The sequence below is a fragment of the Porites lutea genome, chromosome 5 (genome assembly GCF_958299795.1).
Source record: "Porites lutea chromosome 5, jaPorLute2.1, whole genome shotgun sequence".
Taxonomy (NCBI): Eukaryota; Metazoa; Cnidaria; class Anthozoa; order Scleractinia; family Poritidae; genus Porites; species Porites lutea.
Genome location: NC_133205.1, coordinates 1,539,203 through 1,562,021, shown reverse-complemented (window position 1 = coordinate 1,562,021; position 22,819 = coordinate 1,539,203). Strand labels below are relative to the sequence as shown.

At 38.2% G+C, this 22,819-nt stretch overlaps 1 protein-coding gene across 1 annotated transcript in view; it reads left to right on the top strand.

Moving 5' to 3' along the window:
* LOC140936774 (uncharacterized) overlaps positions 1–22,819 on the top strand; it is a 48,876-nt gene that overhangs the window by 681 nt on the left and 25,376 nt on the right. The window contains exons 3-29 of the mRNA XM_073386262.1: positions 26–92; positions 329–642; positions 1,257–1,407; positions 1,674–1,843; positions 2,172–2,258; positions 2,830–2,954; positions 3,457–3,473; positions 3,886–3,991; positions 4,489–4,637; positions 5,201–5,358; positions 5,834–5,929; positions 6,315–6,454; positions 6,758–6,824; positions 7,161–7,239; positions 7,636–7,760; positions 8,091–8,214; positions 8,356–8,445; positions 8,546–8,706; positions 9,252–9,390; positions 10,117–10,246; positions 10,700–10,913; positions 11,855–12,011; positions 12,595–12,876; positions 13,895–14,213; positions 17,033–17,085; positions 18,554–18,799; positions 21,038–21,391. Of these exons, the coding sequence (XP_073242363.1) occupies positions 26–92; positions 329–642; positions 1,257–1,407; positions 1,674–1,843; positions 2,172–2,258; positions 2,830–2,954; positions 3,457–3,473; positions 3,886–3,991; positions 4,489–4,637; positions 5,201–5,358; positions 5,834–5,929; positions 6,315–6,454; positions 6,758–6,824; positions 7,161–7,239; positions 7,636–7,760; positions 8,091–8,214; positions 8,356–8,445; positions 8,546–8,706; positions 9,252–9,390; positions 10,117–10,246; positions 10,700–10,913; positions 11,855–12,011; positions 12,595–12,876; positions 13,895–14,213; positions 17,033–17,085; positions 18,554–18,799; positions 21,038–21,391 (4,120 nt within the window). The remainder of the gene's footprint in view (positions 1–25; positions 93–328; positions 643–1,256; positions 1,408–1,673; positions 1,844–2,171; positions 2,259–2,829; positions 2,955–3,456; positions 3,474–3,885; positions 3,992–4,488; positions 4,638–5,200; positions 5,359–5,833; positions 5,930–6,314; positions 6,455–6,757; positions 6,825–7,160; positions 7,240–7,635; positions 7,761–8,090; positions 8,215–8,355; positions 8,446–8,545; positions 8,707–9,251; positions 9,391–10,116; positions 10,247–10,699; positions 10,914–11,854; positions 12,012–12,594; positions 12,877–13,894; positions 14,214–17,032; positions 17,086–18,553; positions 18,800–21,037; positions 21,392–22,819) is intronic.

Here is a 22,819-nt window from a genome sequence, read left to right as displayed (position 1 = left end):
TGACAAATACTCCTTGTTTTTGTAGCCTCTTCATCAACACATGACAGAAATGGAAATACGGCGGTACTTTGGTGTCCAAACCCATGCAGATGGTAATTCAAAAGAGAAATAGTGAAAGATATTGATCAAAGATGCTCATTCTCGTTCAAAGATTATCAGATATTTTTCGCGAAAACAAAATTAAGGATGGTACTTGCATTCTGTTTTTATTGAAGTAAGAACTTTTTGTATGCATAGAGGTGTGTGTACTTATAAGAGCTGATCACTTTCATCTCTAATTTGCCGATGTTCACTCACAATCGTATATCAACACTGCTTTCGGCTTCAGTTCCAGAATATGAAATAACCGAGCCATATCAGTCCAACAAACACGGCGATTTCGTGTCCCACACGCTCCACCGGCGGCACACGCGTGACGTGCATGACGAGGATGCGTGGCACTACAGAATGGACGCGTTTGGAAAGAAAATGCATCTGAAACTGAAACAAAACACGCAACTGGCAAAACCAGGCCTCTCCCTGGAAACGAGGGACGAAAACGGTGACATCACTTGGTCCCCTGTTAAAACTGATTCATTCTACCATGGAAAAGAGGCCTCGGATCCAGACTCTTTTGTTGCTCTAAGCAACGATAAGGGACTGGTAAGTTGTCATGTCGACAAATAGACAAAATATCTGTTGTTGATATCTTCACTTGCGGAATAAAAGTGGGGGATTTTATAATGCGTCAAAAATTCGCCATTTTAGATACGAGAAGGAATCTAAAATGGATCTAGTTAACTTTCGGAAAGACCTGTGGCCAATAGCTGACCAGTGAGTCACCAGTAACGATTCCAAACTATCTTTACGAAAGTTAAGTTTGCTCAATTACCTTCTCGCTTCTAATATGGCGAGACTTTGATTCTCGTGATATGAAAAAAGACCTGTTAACGTTTAAACAGTAATTTGGCCCGAAGGAATGTGACAGGAAGAATTTTAAAAGCAACATCAATAGGTAGTAAATCAAATAGAAAATTGAAAAGAAAATATTTAAGCAATATTTCTCATCAAACATTAAAGCATTGCTTAAGCTTTTAAGAAATCGTTTACATTTTGCAAACTTTGGGGGCTTTTCCTTTTTTGATGGCTAACCACTGATTTTCACGTAGTGTATGCATTGATTGAACTTGCGGGTAACTTCTGGGTAGCTATCTAAATATAAGTATTTCTAACGTAATTTTGCCAAATAATATTTGTTTTAAACTTATTTTTCGCAGACTGGTATGATAAAGCTGTCACGTGACACCTTGTTTGTTCATCCTCTTCCTGATCACCTGGCTAAACACGTGACTAGAGGAAGTGGAGGAGCTAAAAGTCATCTCGTGTACAGGAAGTCGAAACTATCATCTCAATGCCACACTAAAGTAGGTAAGAGGAAGGGACTAAGTTACAACTTCATCAAAAATGTTTTGAGACACTTACGCATATTTACCGTGAATGTTGCGACCAGATCCTGGTAAATGGTTCAAAATAAATATCTAATTGTTGAATACTCCCCACAATTTTTGATGTAAGTTTGATCTCGACGTTGTTTATCAAAACTCTCACAAGAATCTGGGAATTTTGGTTCAGTTTGATCTTAAGTTGTAGGTGCTACTCAGAAATTTAGTTTAACAAACCCATTTCCTTTTCAGGTTTGGCTTCAAGTATTGATAAGGTGGCAAAGAAGAACAAGATCGAAGGCGCTACAAATGCTGATGCCGCTGTACAAAAGTATTTACAAGCAGCTCTTGTGTTGGATGAACACGTGGCAGCTGCTCACGGGAATGACACCACAGACTACATGCTAGTTTTAGCCAACATAGTAAGTAATGGTTTGGCCAATGAACAAGATCTCCAGGGAATGATAGGACGAAGGGAGGCCAAAAAAAGACGAGGAGGAGATTTCCGATTTCCCCGGCTCACCCATGGTAGTTGTTGTTGTTGATGTTGTTATTGTTGTTTGTTTATTTTTTAATACCCAAAACGAAGAGGATGGGACGTCGGTAAGCAGCACCTGTTATTAAGGGGCATCACTTCATTTTATTTTATTTTCCCATTGCGAAACGTGTAATGGCCACTTGTTTGGTTGCTTGAAACATGTTTTTATAGCTAGCTCATGTGCTAATATTGGTTTTTTGTTTGTTTCTCAGGTTGCTGGAACATTCCACGATAATTCCATCGGACACATAAAAATGAATTACGTTGTTAGCCGGCTTGTTGTCATAACCAACAAAGAGGTGTTTTTTTTTTCCGCAGACTAGTCTCTACTACTTCTACTACTTCACAGAGGCCCTTACGCGCTCGAGAATCGGGATGCACGACGTCACACAATCCGGCCAGGCACATGCGCACAGGAGGCCTAGCATTCTGACATACTTAACTAAAACATTTTAAAAATAAAAATAGTAGAATTCGGTTTACGGCTTGAGCGAGACAATGAAGGAATGGTGGGAGATATGCCAGGTCAAGATGGCATAATATTGCCCTTCCCCCTTTTTAGGGGAGTTCGTCTCGGGAAATAGACTCAAGACCGATCTTGCCCGCTATGGGTAACTAATCGGAGCACCTAGGATTAATTTATTAAGACTTTTAGAAATGTAATTTCAAAGTTTACCTTTTGTTTTCAGACTCTAAAGCAACGGCTACACATGTAAATTACATTTGCAAAAGTTTTAGAAAGTAGTCCCTGATTTGCATGCCTAATTTTGCCCGCTCTCGAAGCCATACAAAAGTTTGTTGAAAAAATAATGATACGGTTTGATTGAAGACCTGCCTTCATCAGTGCTGTTTTTCTTCTCTTTCCTTTAGCTAAACGTTTATAGGAACTCATCTAGCGGGCGAAGGCTGGACATGATCGCCGCGTGGGCGGCCAAACACAAGTCAGATAGCAAAAGCGATCCAATGTACTTTGATGTCATCTCTCTGGTTCATGAGTAAGTTATGATCAAATTGTTTCAGCAAGATAAAAGGTCTAAGAATTCTTTTCAAAGATATTAAAGAAAACATTTGCTTTAAAAGCTCGCATTGGAGAGATCTGCTGTTAGCAATACTAGGGTAACGGCTATGTTTTATAATCAATGTCATCATTTCAAAAAAATTAACATCCTTGGGCTAAAAGAGAATTATGCTTGTTAGCTTTTAATCATTTGGCAACTTCGCTTTCGCGTAATTAATCACTATTTTCACTTAAGTCACCATCTTGGTTTGAAAAAAGAAAAAAAATAGCACTAGCTATCAAAGGCCAAGACCATTTCAGCGGGGGGTGCAGCCCGCGAGGGTGTGTCAGTATGTATTTGCAGTAAAACTAGGATCTACCTGAGAAAAGGTCTGGAAAGAAAATTCAAAAGGAATTGAAGCTGATTAACTGTAAAAACTGCTGATTAGTTCTTAGCGCCCTAACGGAAACACATTAATATATATTTTCTGTTTTACCAGATCTTGTTGTGGTGGAGGTATGTACGTGTTCATTAATCATATTTCCTTAACATACTTGCATTAAAATGCTTTCTTGTTTTGGCATATCAATCCTCAATAAGGGCCCAAATCATGCTTTGTATCCCTCAAATGCCAAATACATATATGCCGGGTATGATTTCTTCACCAGGACAGGAGAGGGATTTCCTCTTATGACTAGTGCTAGCTGGGGGCTATCAATAGTGTCAAGAATATTTGAAACAAAAATGCAAAGTTCTGCAGCAGAGTTCAGTTGTCCTCTTTGTTCTTTCAGGAAAGGTTTCTTTTGACATTCAACTCCCAGAATCTCTTGTGCTCAGTATACTGTATAATCCCGTTAATTATTTACAATAACCTGTATCCCTTTAATTTTTTTTCGTAAAAAAACCTCGTGTGTGGATGCATTCCTAGGGCTAGCTATTCTGGGTGGTGTCTGCTCGCGTAGAATCAACAGTAATGTGAACGGAGATACGGGTCTACAGACCGCCAGCACTATCTCACATGAGACAGCTCACAAGTAAGAATCTTAATTACCAGCTGTCTTTTATTTATAATTCAGTACTTTCATTGTCAGGTATTAAATCAATTGTGGTCTTTAGTACCAGCTGTTGTTGGTGTCCAAAAAGACTGGAAAGATTGGAGTGTAAATGAACATCGATACAGAAATATGAACATCAACATCGACCTATAAAAGGTTGCACTACACTTAGCTGTGAAATAGTTCATTGTAATTTTAATAGTTGTAGTTTTTACAATACTTCCCTTGTCGCTAACTTGTTTATAAACCCTCTATTCCTCTATTTTGTCTTCAAGAAATAGTCGAACACGCGTATGTGGACGGGCTCCCTTCACGCTTACAAAGCTTACTAGAACTTTCAGTCTTCGTTTCATTTTCTCCAAACCTGACAAAAAGCTCTGGATAGTTTTTTTTTGTCATACAGGGTCTGACTGAGTTTAAATACCGTAAAAGAAAACCTTTTCCAAGCACCCTTTTTTTCCTTCAATTTTTTCAAGTATTGGTATTGGTCATGACGGAGCCCAAAGTTGCCCAGATGGGATAAACATCATGGCCACCGGAACAATCGCTGGAGAAGGATCTTACAAATGGTCCTCCTGCAGTAAAAATGCTTTACAGCAGTATCTTAGGTTAGTTCATATGAAAAGTAATATTTGGTGTGCATGCAATTCGTAATGTCTGCTAGCTGAACGCATCCCACATTAGCCATATGGAGGGATAATAGGGAGAAGAAATGATCTCAGGCTACCACTGCCAGGGATTATGGGCTCCTGGTTTTGCACTCTTAGCCAAAAATAAAGGCAAAATTATCTGTATATAAACTGAAGAAGGAAAGTAACACTAAACGAAACGGAAGTCATCGCCCTTACTCCCTTTCAAGGTTTTCTCCGAATTCCGGACCCGGGAAATTTTTGGTTCTGGAATCTGAAATCCAGAGGAAAATTTTGCTAGTGGAGTCCCTAATCCTGGGCTTTGGAATCCAAATGTATATATCGAAAGGGAAAATCAGTCTGTAACAAAGTCAATAAGATGAATTTTGATAAAGCATTTTGGAACTGGTGGATAGTAAGAAAGTTAAATTTAGTCATAAGAAAAGACCAGTTATATTTTGCTTTCAGTACAATAATGTACATGTACTAACCTTACTATTTTCTACTAGAAACATATAATTTAATTATTTACTCATTCATTAATTCATTTATATACAAGAATGCAGCGGACCTGGTTCCATTTGTCTGAATGAACCACCTCGAATATCTCTTCCTGCTTTTACCAACAAGAACATTGCTGGAAAGTTGCCTGGTGTGGTTTACAATAGAGCTGTTCAGTGCGAATTCCTTTTTGGAAAAGGATATCGTGGTTTTGGGGCAAGTGTTTTCTTTAGAAGTGTTTTGTATTGTGTTTAGTCAAAACTGAAGTTTATGAAAAAATTTCTCTTTACCAACATAATAAACAAAATATCGTGAATCTAGAACTGTGAGTATTTTATAAATGATGTCTTTTCTTGAATTAGATATATATATTCTGATCAGTTGTACTTCTATCCTAATGTATACTCCGAGTCTCCGACACGCGCTTGGACTGCAGGTAGTTTTGGAAGAACACCCGTCACTGTATACTTTATCATCTTCAAGGTTATCTGCAACGTTTTCGTCGATATTGTTCGATTTTATTTTTGTAGGGACAACGAAGATATTTTAACTTGGTGACAACTGTTTTGACATTGCGCTCTCGCAGTCGACTCGAAGGGGAAATTTCAAAATACACACCTTCACGTTCACCAGAACGCAAGCCGGTCAGAGTCACATTTGTATGTATTATTTGTTTTTTAATTGTTTTCAGTTAAGCTGTGTCACTTTGTATTGCACAAAGAATGGGTACGTTTACACAAGCATGGTGGTCGGTCCTGTCGACGGAACGAGCTGTGGACCACGTCATGTAAGTTAAGGATTGTGCAGTGAATATTTCGGATGGGCAGCCTTGTGGTACTCCTTTTTTGTGACACCATTCCCTTTATTGGCGTGAAACTTTTGTAGCTGGAGTGTGCTGGTTACTTTTATATTTTACCACCAAAGGATGAAGTGGCCTCACGAAACATATCCAGGCTGCTCAGAATGACCCTCAAGGGCGGGGGTACTGACCTTTTACAATCTTAAATTTGGAATAGTTTTTTACTTAGGATAGGATGAACGTTAGATACTCAGAAAACGGTGACTAAACTAAAGACATTGACAACCTCTTATTTGGGATTAGAAAAACAGGCCTATCTTCTGAATGACTTGGTTCTTTTAACACTCAGTCTCTGACATTTTTTATACAATAGTGGTGTATCCATAGTAAATGCGTTGACAATGGATCTCCGAGGATTGACGGGGGGTGGAGTGAGTGGTCTGATTATAGTCCTTGTAGCCCAACGTGTGAAGGAGGTCTACAGTACAGAAAGAGGACTTGTACCAACCCGCCGTATGTACTCTAAACATTTTTCTGCCTCTTTTTTTGTTGTTGCATGTTTTCTTTAGAATTAAAACTATTTTCTTTGCGCCAAAAATGAGTCTAAAAAGTCCACGAAGTTTAGTATTTCTCACTTTCCCATGTATCGCGCAATGTTGTCTTTACCCCCCTATAGTCATTCTGTTCAGGGTTGGGAACCAATTCCAACTCTATACTCGAACCAGCGACATTAAGGTTACCCAATTAAATGACCCATTGACTACGATGCGGTAGAGTCTTTTGTTTCTGGTTAATACTTTTTTTTTTCTGCTTTAGTCCAGGCAACGGCGGAGAGAAATGTTTAGGAAGAGACATTGGACATTATAAAATATGCAATTACCAGGTATGTTAAATGTGTACAGCATTGTGCATTGTAATAATCCGCGGCAGGGTGAACGAATGCGTCTGTCATAAGAGAATCACTTGACTTCCAATAACTACCAGGCAGATACTGAATGGCTGCATTAAACTAAAATCACCACTGCCCTTGCTCGCACTGCTATATAACTGAAATATCTTTTATTGAATATAAGAGTGTATTTTTTAACGGCAGATTGTTTTATAACTTTGATAAATGCAAACTACCTTTTCCTAGTGGCCTTCTATTCCTATTTGGAATCTCTCTCTTCTTTATTTGTACTCTAAAGTTCACTTGTAAACTCCGTGAATTTTGTTTCAGATCAAATGCCCTCTGCCCTCTTACCGGGACTTGCAATGTAAGAACATAGACCCTGGAAAGATTTCCTACGCTTATGGAGGTATCAGTTAAGTTGAAGATATACTTAAAAGAGAAACAATAAAACCCCAGAACAACAACAACAACAACATTTTAAACATGCAGTACCCCTGTTAAATTACATGAATAAAATATTTTAGTCCTGGCATGCTGAAAGGAATGAAAAGTATCATGGTTCGACGATGCGACTTTTATTGAAAAATCTGAATTTCTAGTAAAACCCTTCAAGATAGTGTTCATCCATGTCAAATGCTCAACCTCCACGCTCTTTAACGCACAATCTGATAATATTCATATCACATTAGCCAACCGAGGCCTTTATCTTTCCAAACGGCTATATTGCGATGGGCAAAAACCTACGAAAGCCTGCAACTACCATTTACTGAAATGGAAGTCTTATATCTTTGTATTATTATAGATAAATGTCATCTTGCCTGCATACAGCATAGTACCATAACTTATCCACACGGGCGAGTTGCTGATGGAACTCGATGTACCGCTGACCCTGATGACTTTGATGTCTGCATCGAAGGAAAATGTCGGGTACAATTAAACATCTTTAAATGTAAAAATAGACTTTTGCTACCTGTGACAAAGATGAAGGAGGTATAAACAGAGGAAATGATTTCGCAGCTTGGAACGTTTTTTGAGCATGTTGGATTTTCAGAACGAAGCGAGCGCTTCCTCTCTTCCAAAAATGAATGAAAAGACCTTCAACCGTTTTAAGCTAGCTTCTACAAAAGTTTATCTGGTTGAGTGGGACCCTATACTAAAAATGTGTTGAATGAAAATCAAACTAACTAAAAATTTAGCATCAGTTCCGTTGTCACAGTAGTCACGGTGTGTGTATCTTTTTTTTTTTTCACCGATAAGGCCGTAGGCTGCGATCACGGATTTGAGTCAGGAACGAGAAAGGATCGCTGTGCGGTATGCGGGGGAAATGGGGAAACTTGTAAATTTGAAAAATCATCTTACACCAAAGACCACAGAAGCTACGGTAAGTTCACCGCATAACAAGTAATTAAAAAATACAGTGGTACATGTACACTTTAAAGCAAACTAAAAATTAACCGTGAGCGTGGAGCACAATTGATATTTGATATGGACCAAATTTTGTATTGTCATTCTTCTCATACAGGTTTTGGAAATGCAGATACTGTAGTGATTCTTCCTGTTGGAACAGTGAATGCAACGATCAAGAAGAGAGGAGTTAACTTAAATTTCTTGGGTAGGTAGTTCGAAACTTACGTTGGACATTTTTGGCTCGTCTTTTTCAAATAACCGTGGTATTCTTCCATCATATACGGCGAGATTTTTTCTCTTAATAGGCATTAAGGATCATTTGACAGGTCAATACATCATTCATCTTCCTACCTATAGTCGCACGGTCTATTACAATGGAACGAAGATTGCTTACATTCGTAATGGATATGAATATGCAGATTCCCTTGAAATTGACGGGCCGACAAATATCCCCCTGAGAGTAGTGGTAAGTTCAAAAAATGTCACTTCATACTGAAACATACGACGGTATACAAGAACGAATAACATGCGGAATTAAAGAGTATCAACTAATCTAGAGATACCAAAGAGGGGAGAATTTCTGCCAAATTTTGTGATATTTTCCAATAGGCCAGTTTCAATGATTAAAATTCATTCACGTACAATTTTTTAAAGAGCCTTTTTTAGGCTCACTTAAGTCTCGTGTTTAACTGAAGATTTATTGATTGACTGATTGATTGATATATGGATTGATTGATTGATTGATTAATTGTTGATTGATTGATTGACTGATTGATTGATTGATTGATTGATTGATTAATTGATACTTAACTCAGAGGCTGAGGTAAATAAAGCAAACGAAATTGCATTGAGATCAAGAGGTTAATAATTCATTTCTTTTGCCTTATTACTCTCAGACTCGGAGCCAAGTTTGAATTTTGATAATTCGAAAACGGCACAGTGTGCTGCCTGTTTTTTATTTCATCTATGCATCAATGGTGAAAAGATGTTCTGTTTTCTTGTGTCTTTTAGTTTGCTTATATACGAGGAAAACCTCAAGGAGTGGACTATCAGTTCTACAGGCCATTACTGTCAAATGAATCTGCTGCCCCTGTTTCGTTTAAATGGATCACTGGAGCCTGGACTGCCTGCTCTGGGAAATGCGGCAAAGGTAATGTAAAAATATATATTATCTATTTAAGATATTTTTCATCAAGTATTCAATTTTTTTCATTAAAAAATGATAATGGGCTTCAAGTAAAACAACAAGTAAAAGATGGTCGGCTATCTTTTGTTCCATCGGCCCGAGGCAAAGCCTCCCATACAGCCGATTTTTTCAGGGGAGAGGAAGGAAATACGACTCTCCTAAATACGCCTGCCTTAGAGGCTAGCCCGTTGCGGGCCACGTGGACATGTTAAAGAGGGTGTACCGAAAGAGATAAGGATAAAGAGAAATGAAATCTTAGCACACACACCATAATTCCAATAGCAGGGGCGTAGCAAGCTTTTCGACCAGTTGAAGACCTACCTGACTTTCATTTACACATATCCTGAAAATTGCACGCATGACTAGTACATACTGACCTCACCAACACTTTGAGCTCTTAAGCTTTCTAATTCTTTCCAGCTCACCCCAGCAACGCATAATTTATTACAAGCGGTAGAGTGATCAAACCAAAAATTTGTAGGCCCGGGCCTACAGGTCTAAGGGCTGGCTACGCCCCTTAATGGGGAGGGGAGAGCAGCACAGACTTAAGTGTAACTTTGCTTAAGCGCTTAAGGGTCAGAAAAGTGATGGGATTGCAAGTACGTAAAAGCATCAAGCGGTATATACTTAGGTTCATTGAGGTAGATATGTATATAATCAATTAAGTTAAATTGTTGTTTTTTTACTTAGGAATCTCTACAAGAGAAGTGCACTGTGTCCGTTCTGATGACGAGACTTCTGCTTCAGTTGACTCTTGCTCAAAACAGACTAAACCTGAATCGCAAAAAAATTGCAATCTTTCTACCACCTGCGCTCCTGAGTAAGTTTTCGCTCAAGTTACTTTCTTAAACGGTTTATAAAGGAAAAGGTCAATGTAAAGGCCTTTCACTGTCTTTTGGGCAACATGTGGTCCTCGTAACGTTGATTTACTTGGCTATAACTAAGTGCTTTTAATGATGCAATTAAATATTCTTTATCTTATATGCCTACATATATTTTATTTGCAATGATGTTACAAAAGGGAGGAACAGGGAACAGGGAACAGGTTAGGGGGGAACGGGGAACGGGGAACTTAATCCCTTACAAGCGCTATCGCTAACTCCCCACACCTATTCTCTGTTTGTTTCCACGTCATTTTTTCCCGTCCCCCTCTCCTCGTTGTAGTAACCGTCCTATACACGCAAGGTAAAATTTCTACTGAGTGAAAAACAAACCATCTTAGTAGACTTAGTTATTGGCAATATGACGTTTTTTCCCTTCTGATCAACTTTAGGTGGCACCTAACTCCATGGAACGAATGTTCCAGAACTTGTGGAAAAGGCGACCATTTTCGTGTTCTTTACTGTCGAAAGCAAATCAATGAAACTTACTTTCAAAAAGTGGATGACAAAGCTTGTTATTCGAGCACTAAGCCAAACGTAACATTGTTTCAACAATGTAATGAAGTGATGTGCCCACCTGAATGGAGACCTCTCCCTTGGTCTGAGGTAACATTTTAAACCACAAAACCATTGCTTTATAATAATGGTCTTTTAAAGCTTTATTTCAAGTGTATATGACAGGATATTTTTTTTGTCGTTTTTAATTTCTAAATATGTGTAAAATATGTGTCCAAAATCAAAACTTAACAAATTTTATGCATAACCTTTTTTCGTCTTCAAAACACGCAAATTTCCCTTCAAAAGTCTCCGCCCTATCGCGCGCTAACTTGACAAGTATGACGTAGAGTGATTTGCAAGAGGGTAGAATAATAAACAAGATGACGGCTACTACAAAGGATTGTCTTTGTCGACAATTCCCCAGTCATTTTCAGAATCTTTATTTGCTTCGCTATACCTTTCGTTAATACAACCAGCAATGACTAGAATCGGAGGTGGAGGCTGAGCAAATCAACTGACGTCACATAGCGTCATCAGTCTTTCTTTGATCCTTTACTCGTTTCCAGTCTCTGGGATGTTTCTCAATGAGAAAAAACAGCTTTTTGGAAGGCCAAAATTCAAGAAATGTTTTGGAGACAAGTTTTCAAAATTTAAAATTGTTGATTAAACTTATCTAAGGACCAAAATCAGTTTTTAAAAAAAGTTCATGTCACAAACATAGCGAATGTCCTTCCACAGGAGCCCTGTTACATTTCACCATGACATTTCTATCATTGGTTATACTGGTTCCCCGTCCTTTGTAAAAGTGGGGTGTGGTGCTTCCAAGTTTTCATATTTTTATTGATCGATATGTGTTGTAAGCAAAAGGAAATGAAGCATGTTTATGTCCAGTGGTGGTACTTTTTGTATGGTTTGCATCTTTTAAAATATCAAAGTCTACTTCTCAGCTAGGTCAGTTTGGCAGTCTGTCTTATAACACATCAATAACAATCACCCAGAAGCACAGAATTTCCCATTTTCTATCATACCTGACTTTATTTCGCTTTTAGTGTTCAGCGACGTGCGGCGGTGGTGTAATGACGCGAAAGTTAGAATGCATCAGGATGAACGAAGTGGGGCACGTTATAAGAGCTGGGCACTCATTTTGTCGATATGCTGCCAAACCTCTTACAGCAACCGTCTGCAACGAAGACAAGCACTGTGATCGTAAGTGGAGCCCAAATACACACTATTAACCTTTTTTACGGCAGCTATTTTAATCGTCGGCACGGAGCATTTTTATTCCAGCAAGGGGAATCCAAGACAGTCTTGGATTCTGGATTCCACGCCGTGGATTCTGGATTCAAGGTACTGGTTTCTGGATTCTCTGTCAGTGGATCTTGGATTCCGGATTTCAATCATTCCTGATTTTTTTAACTGTATTCCGGATTCCCTCACGTGAGGCGTTATGAGGGCATAGAAAAGAACCTTTTGTCAAGTGCCAAAGAACGCAAGCCATCGCGTACGCAAACGAAAGAAAAAAATTGTCCTCTTGCTTGCGATCATAGTAAGGTCTACTTTACTTTTCTCACAGTTTTCTCAAAGAATTCTTTCAGCGTTTTACTCTACCATATAGTAAAGTTAGATTTTTCTTGATCTTATTAATTTTGATTTTCTTCTGTTTGTATATTGCAACTGAACGATTCATTGTTATAATTATAGTTTCGTGTTTGAAACTAATGTCGCCTTTAGTCTCCGTTCCATAAACAACACAGACAAACCAAGGTCTGACTGATCTTTTCTTACTCAGCTCCACCTGAAGTTCAAGTGGCATGTTTTATCGGTGCTGATAATATCAAAGAAGTACTTGGAGATTTTACTAAACAGATCAACTGGGACGACACAAATGAAGTGGTAAAAAAATGTGCTAAGCTGGCTCACAATAAAGGTTACACGCTTTTTGCGCTGGGCAGCAATGGCCTGTGTTTATCAGAGGCCAACATGAAGCAGAAATACCATGTAAGTGGTTCTGAAGGAGCGAAGTGCAAAGATGGGATTGGAATGTGGAACAGCATGTTCGTCTATTCCTTAGGTAAAGTGGCCTTGGCCGGCTCCCACGCAGTGTTCCTTACTAAGGCTTAAATGTCACGCGTCCCCTCCCAGGGCTTCCTTCGTGGGGAAACAACGCGTGACTAAGCCCTAATAACGTATACGCATGCGTGGGAGACTATATGTGAATACTACTTTTTTATATTTTAAACAAAGATCACTGAATATTCGAACCTACTCGTTATTAACATCTGTCTATTACAGACAGCCTCGTGTGTCGTGGAAACCAAACCTGACACGTTAATCCGACTAACTGCTCTGCAAAGCGGACAACTGGTCTCCTAAGCTAAGGAGAATTGATTCGATTCAAGATTCTGAAAATTTTTAAGCGAGTCGCGTTCATTATATGAAACGGTTCAAATTCCTAATATAATAAGAGCGAACGTATATCGCAGAACCTCGCGTGGCTGGAAGGCTGACCCATCAATTGCTTGGGGTGTTAGACGGAGAAATAGAGTGTGTAGTGACTTAGGGGGTGGGTTTCAGCAATAGTTTTGAAATTGAAAGTTATTAACAATTATTCCTCGAGCCCAAATGGGCTCTGAGTCAATAGCCCATGAGGCCCGAGGCCGAATGGGCTATTGACTCAGAGGCCATGAGGGCGAGAGGAATAATTGTTTTAGTAAAATCCAGCTAGTTGGTCAAAAATATCGAGACAAAACAACTTTACCTAGCAAAACGCGATTCAGCCGCCATTGCTTTGGTTTTCAAAGCCGGCGCTTTTCGCTACTAGTGAGCTATAACATATAGCCTAGTAGTAGCTCAACCAATCAGAACGCAGCATTGATAATAGACCACTAGTTGGATTTTACTAAAGACGTATATTCAATAAACTGTTGGTTGGACCGAACTAGTACTCAGTGCCCTATCTTTTAAAAATGAAGGAATGATAATTGAAACTGGCGAGTATTCGCTTTTCAAGGTAATATATGCTTGTTGCAAAGGAGTTTGTTATTATATAAATTCACCAAAAATAAATGCATATTAATTATATTTTGTAGAGCCCCTGCCTGATATCCAACCAGTTGGTTGTTTTCACGACAGTATCGATCGAGCCTTGCCCGATAACTATGCTAATTTTCGAGCTCAGATCATCTGGACGAATATGAAGCTGACAGTGTATCAGTGTGCACGAGTGGCCCACGACAAAGGCTATAAATACTTCGGTGTTCAGTTCTACGGAGTTTGCTACGGTGGAAAGGATGGTGAAAAAAGTTTTGCAAAATACGGCAAGAGTACGAATTGTTGGGAGTTTGACAAACAGAACGGATTTAGTGTTGGCAAGGACTGGCTCAACTTTGTCTATCGACGACGGATTGAGTAGCATTGCAAGTATTTTAGCATGTTGTTTAGTTACTCGGAATAGTTTTGATAATTCTATAAAAATTCATAATAATAAAAGGATTAAAACAAACTGCATGGTATCACCTAAAATTTTATAATTAACACTCACTCCATTTCTTCATTTTTTATGCTACATTTCGTACTAATATGACCGTTACCAAATTCATCGTGCTCTTACGACAGTCTTATTGTATGACTTACTTTTTGTTTATATTATTCATTTTCAGTAGATTCCACAGGATTCAAAGAAAAGCAGCTGTCTCCGTACAAACGTTTCACCTGCCATGTGGCTTACGAAATCATATCTCGAAGTTTCCGCGAAGTCATTATTGCAATGAGAAGGAATCATGTAATAATACCTCACAATAAAGGTGTTTGAAACCGGAAAGGCGAGCGAAGTGTTCCTTAACTTTACCAAACTAAATACCTGTTATGTGTCATCAAACTAACTCAAGTTCCTTTCAGACATCAAATACTAATTTAAAAAGCTTCAACAATTATTAAAGGTCTTAAGTGCTAAAAAAGGTTTTTGGTTTACTCAAGCGGGGCTTCTTGTACGACGATTAATACTCGAACAGTTCTTACCATTCTATAAAAAGTCATTCTCCGATCATTATATCAATAATATTCATGAAAAATAACTTTAAAAACGATGCTGTAAGGGAGGTTTGAAGCTCATTCCTAAAAATAATAACTATTGCAAACTTCTGTTTAATTTATTCAACACTTAGCCATCTTTTTGGAAAATGAACATCCATGGGGATCACAAAAACCTAGTCTAGCTTGCATGATTCTCGTTCTATTTTCAAGCTTGGACTGCGATTCCCACCTTTGACATCAATTGTTCAAAAATATCTGGACCCTTTCCATTAGATAAACCAGGTAAAAAGAAAGACACGGGAACACTCTAGACCATACTGTTCTACACTAATCCAACATTTACCAAGAGATTGGGTATCAGGGACTATAAACCTTTGGGGTGTCTCAGGACCTATAAGTTCTACATAAAGGACCCAAGTGGACCGCAAAGACAAAAAAAAAAAGAAAATTCCTTCAGCTTCATAGATGAATATAGATACATTTCTGTATGGCTTTTTTTCCCAAGCCTGAGAACCAACTATGAGTTTTTTATCTCATCGAAAGCGGTCTAACAGTAAGCAAGTAAAATGTTTTGATGAGCATGTCAAGTAGTTATGAGAGCTAGCCAATATAACACATTGCAGCAAGATTTCTGTCAAAAATTGATATAATTAATTTTGGATGCAGTATTATAAACCAACAGCTGTTGTAGAATTGCTGACCTTATTTTACGCCGATAACCAGGCGACGCACTAGGAGTCTAGTTGAGAATACAAACTCGATCGATATACCAGCTTACCGAGCCGCGTATTAGGCCCGTTTCGAACGTCGTGCTACTGCAAGCCTTGCCGTGCTACACGGCAGTAGCTCGACTTGGTTTCAAATGTCGTGTTACCGCCGTGCCGAACCCAATTCATGAATTATAAATACATCAGAATATATTTAAAAGTTTGCTAAACCGTTTCTTTCTTTTTTGTGTTTTGTTTTTGGCAACAGCCGTTCCATTCGACTGTCATTGTGTGAATTAAATTCGACGTCTGAAACCAAGTTGTGCTAATGTGGTGCTGCAGTCGAGCTACAGTCCAGCCAGCTTAGCACGGCAGTAGCACGACGTTTGAAACAGGCCTTATTCCTTTGAGCTAAATTTATGCAGACCCTTCCCATTGTTCAAAGCGGGTGACAATTTTCAAAAAAAGGAGGAGCAGGTGATAATTTCAACAGGGGTCCGTTTACATTTTATAAATTATCTGCTGTTCCACACTTAAAGTGTATGACCACAAAAATACGTTGCTGGTTCTAAAGCAAGGAAAGGTGCTTCGCTCCTTCACCATGACCGAGCGCGTAATTCTTCCCAGATCAGGCACTAGTAATGCTTTACATATCTTTAAGACTGACTTATCAAGAAAGCTTCGAACACTAATTAAATGCACAAGTCAATTTTTTTAAAACCGGTACTAAATTTTGAGAATCACTCATCCATTTATTTGATGCTGGAAATGTGGAAATGAATAATGAATAAAACTATCAATTTTTTTTGTAGGTAAATTCCCTAGGCTAATTCTTTCAATATTGTAAATTCAAGAATCGGGTTAAATTATTCTTGGAAAACGTCAAAGGAAGCTGTGGTCAGTACTTATTTGTATTTGTGCAACTTAATGTGCTGAGCTTAGGAAAAACAAGTTATTAAAAATTCATGCAATTCTTGTCTAACATTTTTAAAACGGGTTTCAAACTTTTCGGTCTTTGCCCATTTTCAAAAGGAGACTAAGTATCTAAGAACAGGAACTGGCAACAATATTTATGTTGATGAAAATGGCGCGGTGAATGCTCTGTCAATTTTAGAGAGTGTAACTTATTCCTGAATGTCTTATGCTATTTCCTCTATCAATTAAAACGAGTTTTTATATTATTATTATCATTTAAAAAATAAATCGTCATTACCACTTAATCAGAAACTGCTTGACTTGTAAAACTCAATGTATCGTGATATAGACTTTTTTGCTCATTAGAGCCAAAGTAGTTTTTGTTAAATAATTTATAGATAATTGACAACCATAGGGTAGAGTTGGTTACTATTTCAATTTGCATTCACTTTCTATCTAACAACACGGTGCTTCCCCGCCCGGCTGCTTCCCTTACCATACTGAATACTCTGGACGGTTTAAGGAGCAACAGATTTGATCCATGTCTATGTTCAGTATGTTCGGGTTCTTCAGATTGGCACTTGGAATCCTCATAACCGGCCTTTGCTGCAGAGTTGTATTAGCAGGTAACCAATCTAAAAATGTTGGTTCGTACGTGACTCATTTCGCTTAAAACGTCCATGCAAAGTTTACACTTTCTACACCCAATGATTTTCGTCGCTGACTTCTGGTTTAGATATTCATTCCAAAAGAACTTTACCCTTTTATTTCTATACCTCTCATCGGTAAAACGGTTTTATTCAAAGATTTTATGTAGTTCTCCATTTATTATTTTCATATTTTTCTCTTAATTATGAAGGAATATTGTCATGAATAGCTTAGCCAGGGGTCGTTTCTTCAAAACTATCTTCACTACAGAGCTCACCGCTCAAATGAAAAGCCTGCTCGCAGTCCTGAGCCTCCATAACGTTTGTTATGTTTGTTTACAGAGCTGAAGAAAACCAAAAAAAAAACACTCTGATAGCAGCCTTCTTAGCTAACGCTACAAATCTCTTTGTACATGCACCTTTAAAAGGCGGGTGCATAATCTTACGCTGCAGTTTAACGTATTTCGATACAGTTTTTCAAAGACCATGTCAAGATTTTTCATCGCCTTAGAAGTGATTTTATTCTCACTTGTCCGATCGCTATGAAATTATCACCACTGACTCATTTTGAATTGAAGTTTCTTAAAAATTTAGTTTGATAAATAAAATCGATATCACTATGAGCTACTATGACCAAAACAAACAATTAAAACGTTGAAATCGGAAAAAGGCACATGTTTTGCGCGATCTAGACCAGTCCTGCCTCAGGAACTTAAAGGAACATCAGGAACTTAAAGTGTGCTGTTTAGCAAACAACCTCCGTGAGAAGTAAAAAAATCTGTATGTTTAAATTGAAATAAAACGTAAATATAATTCAAACCTTATATTTTCAATAGCCATCATAAATCATGTAGTAAAAAAGTTCTGAATTACTCAAATAAATCTTAAATGGCGTCAGAATCTACTATCATATTTCATTGCAAGGAAATTTTGGTGTATTTTCCAGATTTTCTTTTGCGGATTTGAAAACTAACCTTTTTTGTCACCACCTGTCTAAGTGCAGCTCTTTGTTCTAAATTTTGACTTTTATTGCTTTTCTATATATTGAATGGCTCGACAGAATTCTTTTTAAACCTCATCACCAAATCGTCACGATGTACATAATAATGTTTGAAACTTTCATGAAGATCGATTCACTGCAACGTTCCTTAAATTTCAAGACGAACCTTACCTACAAACCGGTCAAAAATCCGCGTTACAACGTTCACTGTTTTGACCCTATGCTAATGTTTCCAAATAAATGCCCACCATACATACCTCCATGATTAGTACATTTCAGTGACGGGACTTTAGAGAGTTAAAATCCAAAAGTTTTTCCGAAGAAGTATCCCCCCTTGGTGTTAGTTTAGGAAATCGGTCAGTCAACCTAGTTCCGCGCGCATGCATCCAATGATCTTTTTTTTATTAAACACAGTTCGTGATGCTGTTTTCGTTTTGTCAACTTTAGTAACTGGCTTAAAGAATTCTGTCATTGTGGGAGATAATTCTGAATACTTGTCTAACTTGACCAACTGGATAAACCCTAGAAGAAGTGAAAATGATTGGGAACTCTGCTGGAGAGCATCACGTGATGACTTGGATAACAATAAATTCCATTCCCTATGTGACGAAAAAGGACCAACAATTACTATAGTAAAGGTTGGAAGGTATATCTTTGGAGGCTACACCAGTCTATCTTGGAAAAAGTCAGCTGGTAAGTATTTTAGTCTTAGTTTGCGTCTTTAAAAGTTTCTGGATTGTCATATAAACTGAACATTTTCAGTTGCATATGACCATTTATTTGACGTTTCATTTTTCTTTATCCTAAACTTATCATTTGTTCAAACTGACACATTCTTTTTTTATACGTTTTGGCCTTGGTCCAAGTTGAACGATCAAAAGAAGAAGTTTAATTGAAGGCATTTGAAACCATTCTCGAATGTAGGATCCTTGGGTTACGGAGGTTTATCGCGTTATTGTGAAAAGCTGTAATCAAAGATTTTCGAAAACGCTGACGGCATATAACTGCCGGTTATCATACATGACCTGGCTCCATGCATTACCAGACAACAACGCGGTAAAATTAAAAACAACTCTTCCAAAGATAGGCCAGCTGTATGGAAACGAAAATTTACCACCAAACACTGATGCATTTTCGATGGCTGGGTGTGGACGCTAAAAATGAATATGTGCCGGGACCCGGAGCTTTTGATGAGTTTATATTAACATGAATTGAAGACACGGAAGGTTTTGTGAAACGCATTAGTGAACATGCTGGTCTCACAGAGACGTTTTGTTGAATTTTTCTTTTCTTTATGCTTCATGTTCCTTTAGATAGTAATTACTGACCCAGTAATTGCTGTTGGCGGAGTCTCGCTTTGGGTGAGCTCTGTTTGCTGGGATACCAAATAATGTAACTTGAATTTGGCCACGAGAGTAGCCGTTTACTCCTGTCATTTATAATAAGTGGGGAGTAAAGCTAGGAAGTGGAGCAAAAGGGGAGGGAAGGGAGGGAAAATTTTTTTCGAACTTTCTTGTAGCGGTAAGCAGAGAGGCTTTGTGCCTCGCGTTCACGTCTAGAAAACACACAAAGTCATATAATGGCCGGATGGCAGAGTAGTAAGGGAGGCACCGGTTACTCCTTTTCTTTGCGGATTTAATTAACTTTTTGTGCGGTATAAATTAACACAGATGACGTCATGCATCTCATTAAGATAGGATGATGTCAACTTTAAATTAATGCCGATGACGTCAAGCATGCTATTAAGATAGGATGATGTCATTGTTTATTTTTAGCTGGCTGACGTCATGCATGTCATATAGATAGGATGATATCATAGTTTATTTATAGCTGGCAAGGAGCAAGTGACGTCAGAATTTCCTAGAGTTGACGTCATCAAAAAATGTTGAGATCATAATCTATAAACAGAAAAGTGATTTTTGTGCAATTAGCTATTTGCTATAGTCTTCTGATTAGATATTGTTTGCTTTGTAGAAACTGTCATGTGTTCAAAATAAAAGCGGGCAAATTTTGAACGTGTTTCCTTTGCAGATTATACTAAATGAAAGTCTTTATTTTTTTTATTTATCTAATCAATTTATCACTAAATAAATTATTTTCACTAAAAATCGGTTATAAACAAAACCAAGACACGGAGGTTAACTGAACAATCTTTACTTCAAAAGAAGGGAAAAGGAGGTTAAGCGAAAGCGAAATCGTATTAATTTTTCGGGCAAAACATGAAAACGAGGTCGAAGCTCAGCGAAGCGAAGAACTGCTTATCAAGCAAAAATGTCAATCTTTGTTTACTTGACTCTGTAGAAAGTATGCACAGGGTATAAAAATTCTATGGAAAACAACAGGTGATCCTAAAGTTAACCCTAACTCTTTTGGTTCTTGAATAAACTCCATTCTAGTAACGAATAAGTGGAACATCTATTTAAAAAAGATAGGAATAAGAGGTGCGATCGCCTAGCAACACATGTCTTCTTATTTAGCGCTAAAAATCGGATATATAAACAAAACACACACACACATCGACACACATACACAAAGCGGAGCTGAAAACTCTCTATTTCAATTTTGACTCACCATTACAAAAGCGTTTCTCCGTTCTATCTCGAGGAAACTCAGCGCTTCATGAACTTATGGTCTTGTCAATTCACGCGCCGTTAGCGTTAGTCAGTTAATTATGCGGGTTAACAAGCCCAAAGTTGAATACAAATTAGTTCATCTCTATGGCTAGACCCAAGGGAGTACCTTGACGTATATTATTATATAAACAATTGTAAATAACTTAACAAGGATCAAGTAAAACACGCGACTAATAATTGATAGCAATAAAACCACAAGAGAGATACCGTTTTTTACCGGTAGCTGGAGAAATGACACATTAACCAGTCACATTAAGCATAAAATCATTTATTTCTTTCATAAATTTCAATTATTTAGGTTCTGGTTGCGCTGGCTATCAGTATGATTCACAGGCCTTCTTGTTCTCGCTGGTAAACATGCCAGGATGGGCACCTGTAAAGTTGAATCAGACTGGGGTGCACAGCTATCACAGATCGCATTCCACGTACAGCTGTTACAATCTTGGTCCTAGTTTTGGAGGAGCACAACATGACTTGAAAATTAAACTGGACCGCTCTCCACACAGTTCTAATTCAGATCTCGGCTACACGTACAGTCCGCCGAGAGGCAAAAGCTATCAAAGCGCCTTTGCCCGATCATTCCTGGCAGGATCGTATAATTTCGATCCGGAAGTGATAGAAACGTTTTACGACGTAGCCTTTACATCAAAAGGTAGGTTTGAGGATTAGCTAGCATAATTATATGTTATATATAGTTTACCAGGAATTTTAAAAAATATAAGTAATCTAGCCATTGTAAAAAGTTGCAAGGATTAATAAAAACACTAAAAGACGCTCGCGACAACAAATTTTCAACGTATATCTTTTTCTGAACTTTTGTTTTCATGTTAAAAACCCCTAAAAATTGGGGTTTGCTTTCTTGTTTCGGACGCGTAAAACCAAGGTCGTTAAATACCGGTAGTAAGTGTTTCTGGCATCCGCCATGCCAAGAATTTAAAACTCGATATAACTAGGTTTCGTTGTATATTAAGGTTCTTTTTTATATATTTTACTATTACTGGGGTAAACAAATTCGTTCATTATACCGAGGTCTTCGTTATCTAGAGGTTCGTTCTATCGAGGTTCCACTTTACCCACTTTTACTAACTGCAATCAGGGAGATGACTAAAAAGAGTATCAATACATGACAACGGCTGACTTCACGGCTAACAGTTACAAGTAGCTACGATTGATCTAAAAAAGATGTCCTAAATTCGTTGGAAAATTTCGCGCCAGGCCCACGATATCAATTGTAACGATTTTGAATTTCAAGTCTTCTAGAAGGAAACATAAGCGCGCCGTTAGTTGAGGAGACATTAGGGAACTTAAGAACCACGACGACGGCTTGGTCGACGACGACCGGAAGTGAGTTACACTGTACTGCGCAAGCGCGACCAGTAAATTTCGTCGTCGTGGTGTCGTCGACGACGCCAAACAAAGTAGAATCACGTCGTCCTGCAATCCACAAGCTTCGGCAGGTATAAATCCACTGTTTTAAGCGATTTTTGAAGGCCTTTACATTTTCTTATCCTCCTAAATCCAGGTATCGTTCCTTTCTTCTAACAAGCGATGTTGATTGAAAATTCGAGTAATGAATTGATTTTACTTTGAAGAATGACAACAGCTGAGGAGGCCGAGCGAGCGAACTCGTAAGTGAATTGTGATAAATTTATTTGTACGTATTTAGGTAAGGCAAATCATATATCTTTAATATAGAGGAAATAAACTTTATATGGAAAACAGCTATCACATCAGAATGTCTCTTTTTCGAAATCTAAACTCTGACAGACACTGGACTCGGTCATCTCATTCAAGTTGAAAGTTGAATAATTTCGTACGGAAAGTAGGTGTATTTCCACTCTAAAAGGTCAGACAACACAAAAAATTTTTCCTCGCCAATGAAATTAGACGTACGGCTTGAACAAATACGATCTTGCATTGTTTTGAAAGACGCCATTGCGAAAAACTTTGTTGCGAACGAACATCACAGTTTTACATCTGTGTTTACATTCAGTGTCGTCGTCGTCGTCGACCTACCGATCGACTGCATCTTAAGTTTCCTTTTTCCCGCCGAAACTGACGTTCTCGTTCCAGTCTTCTC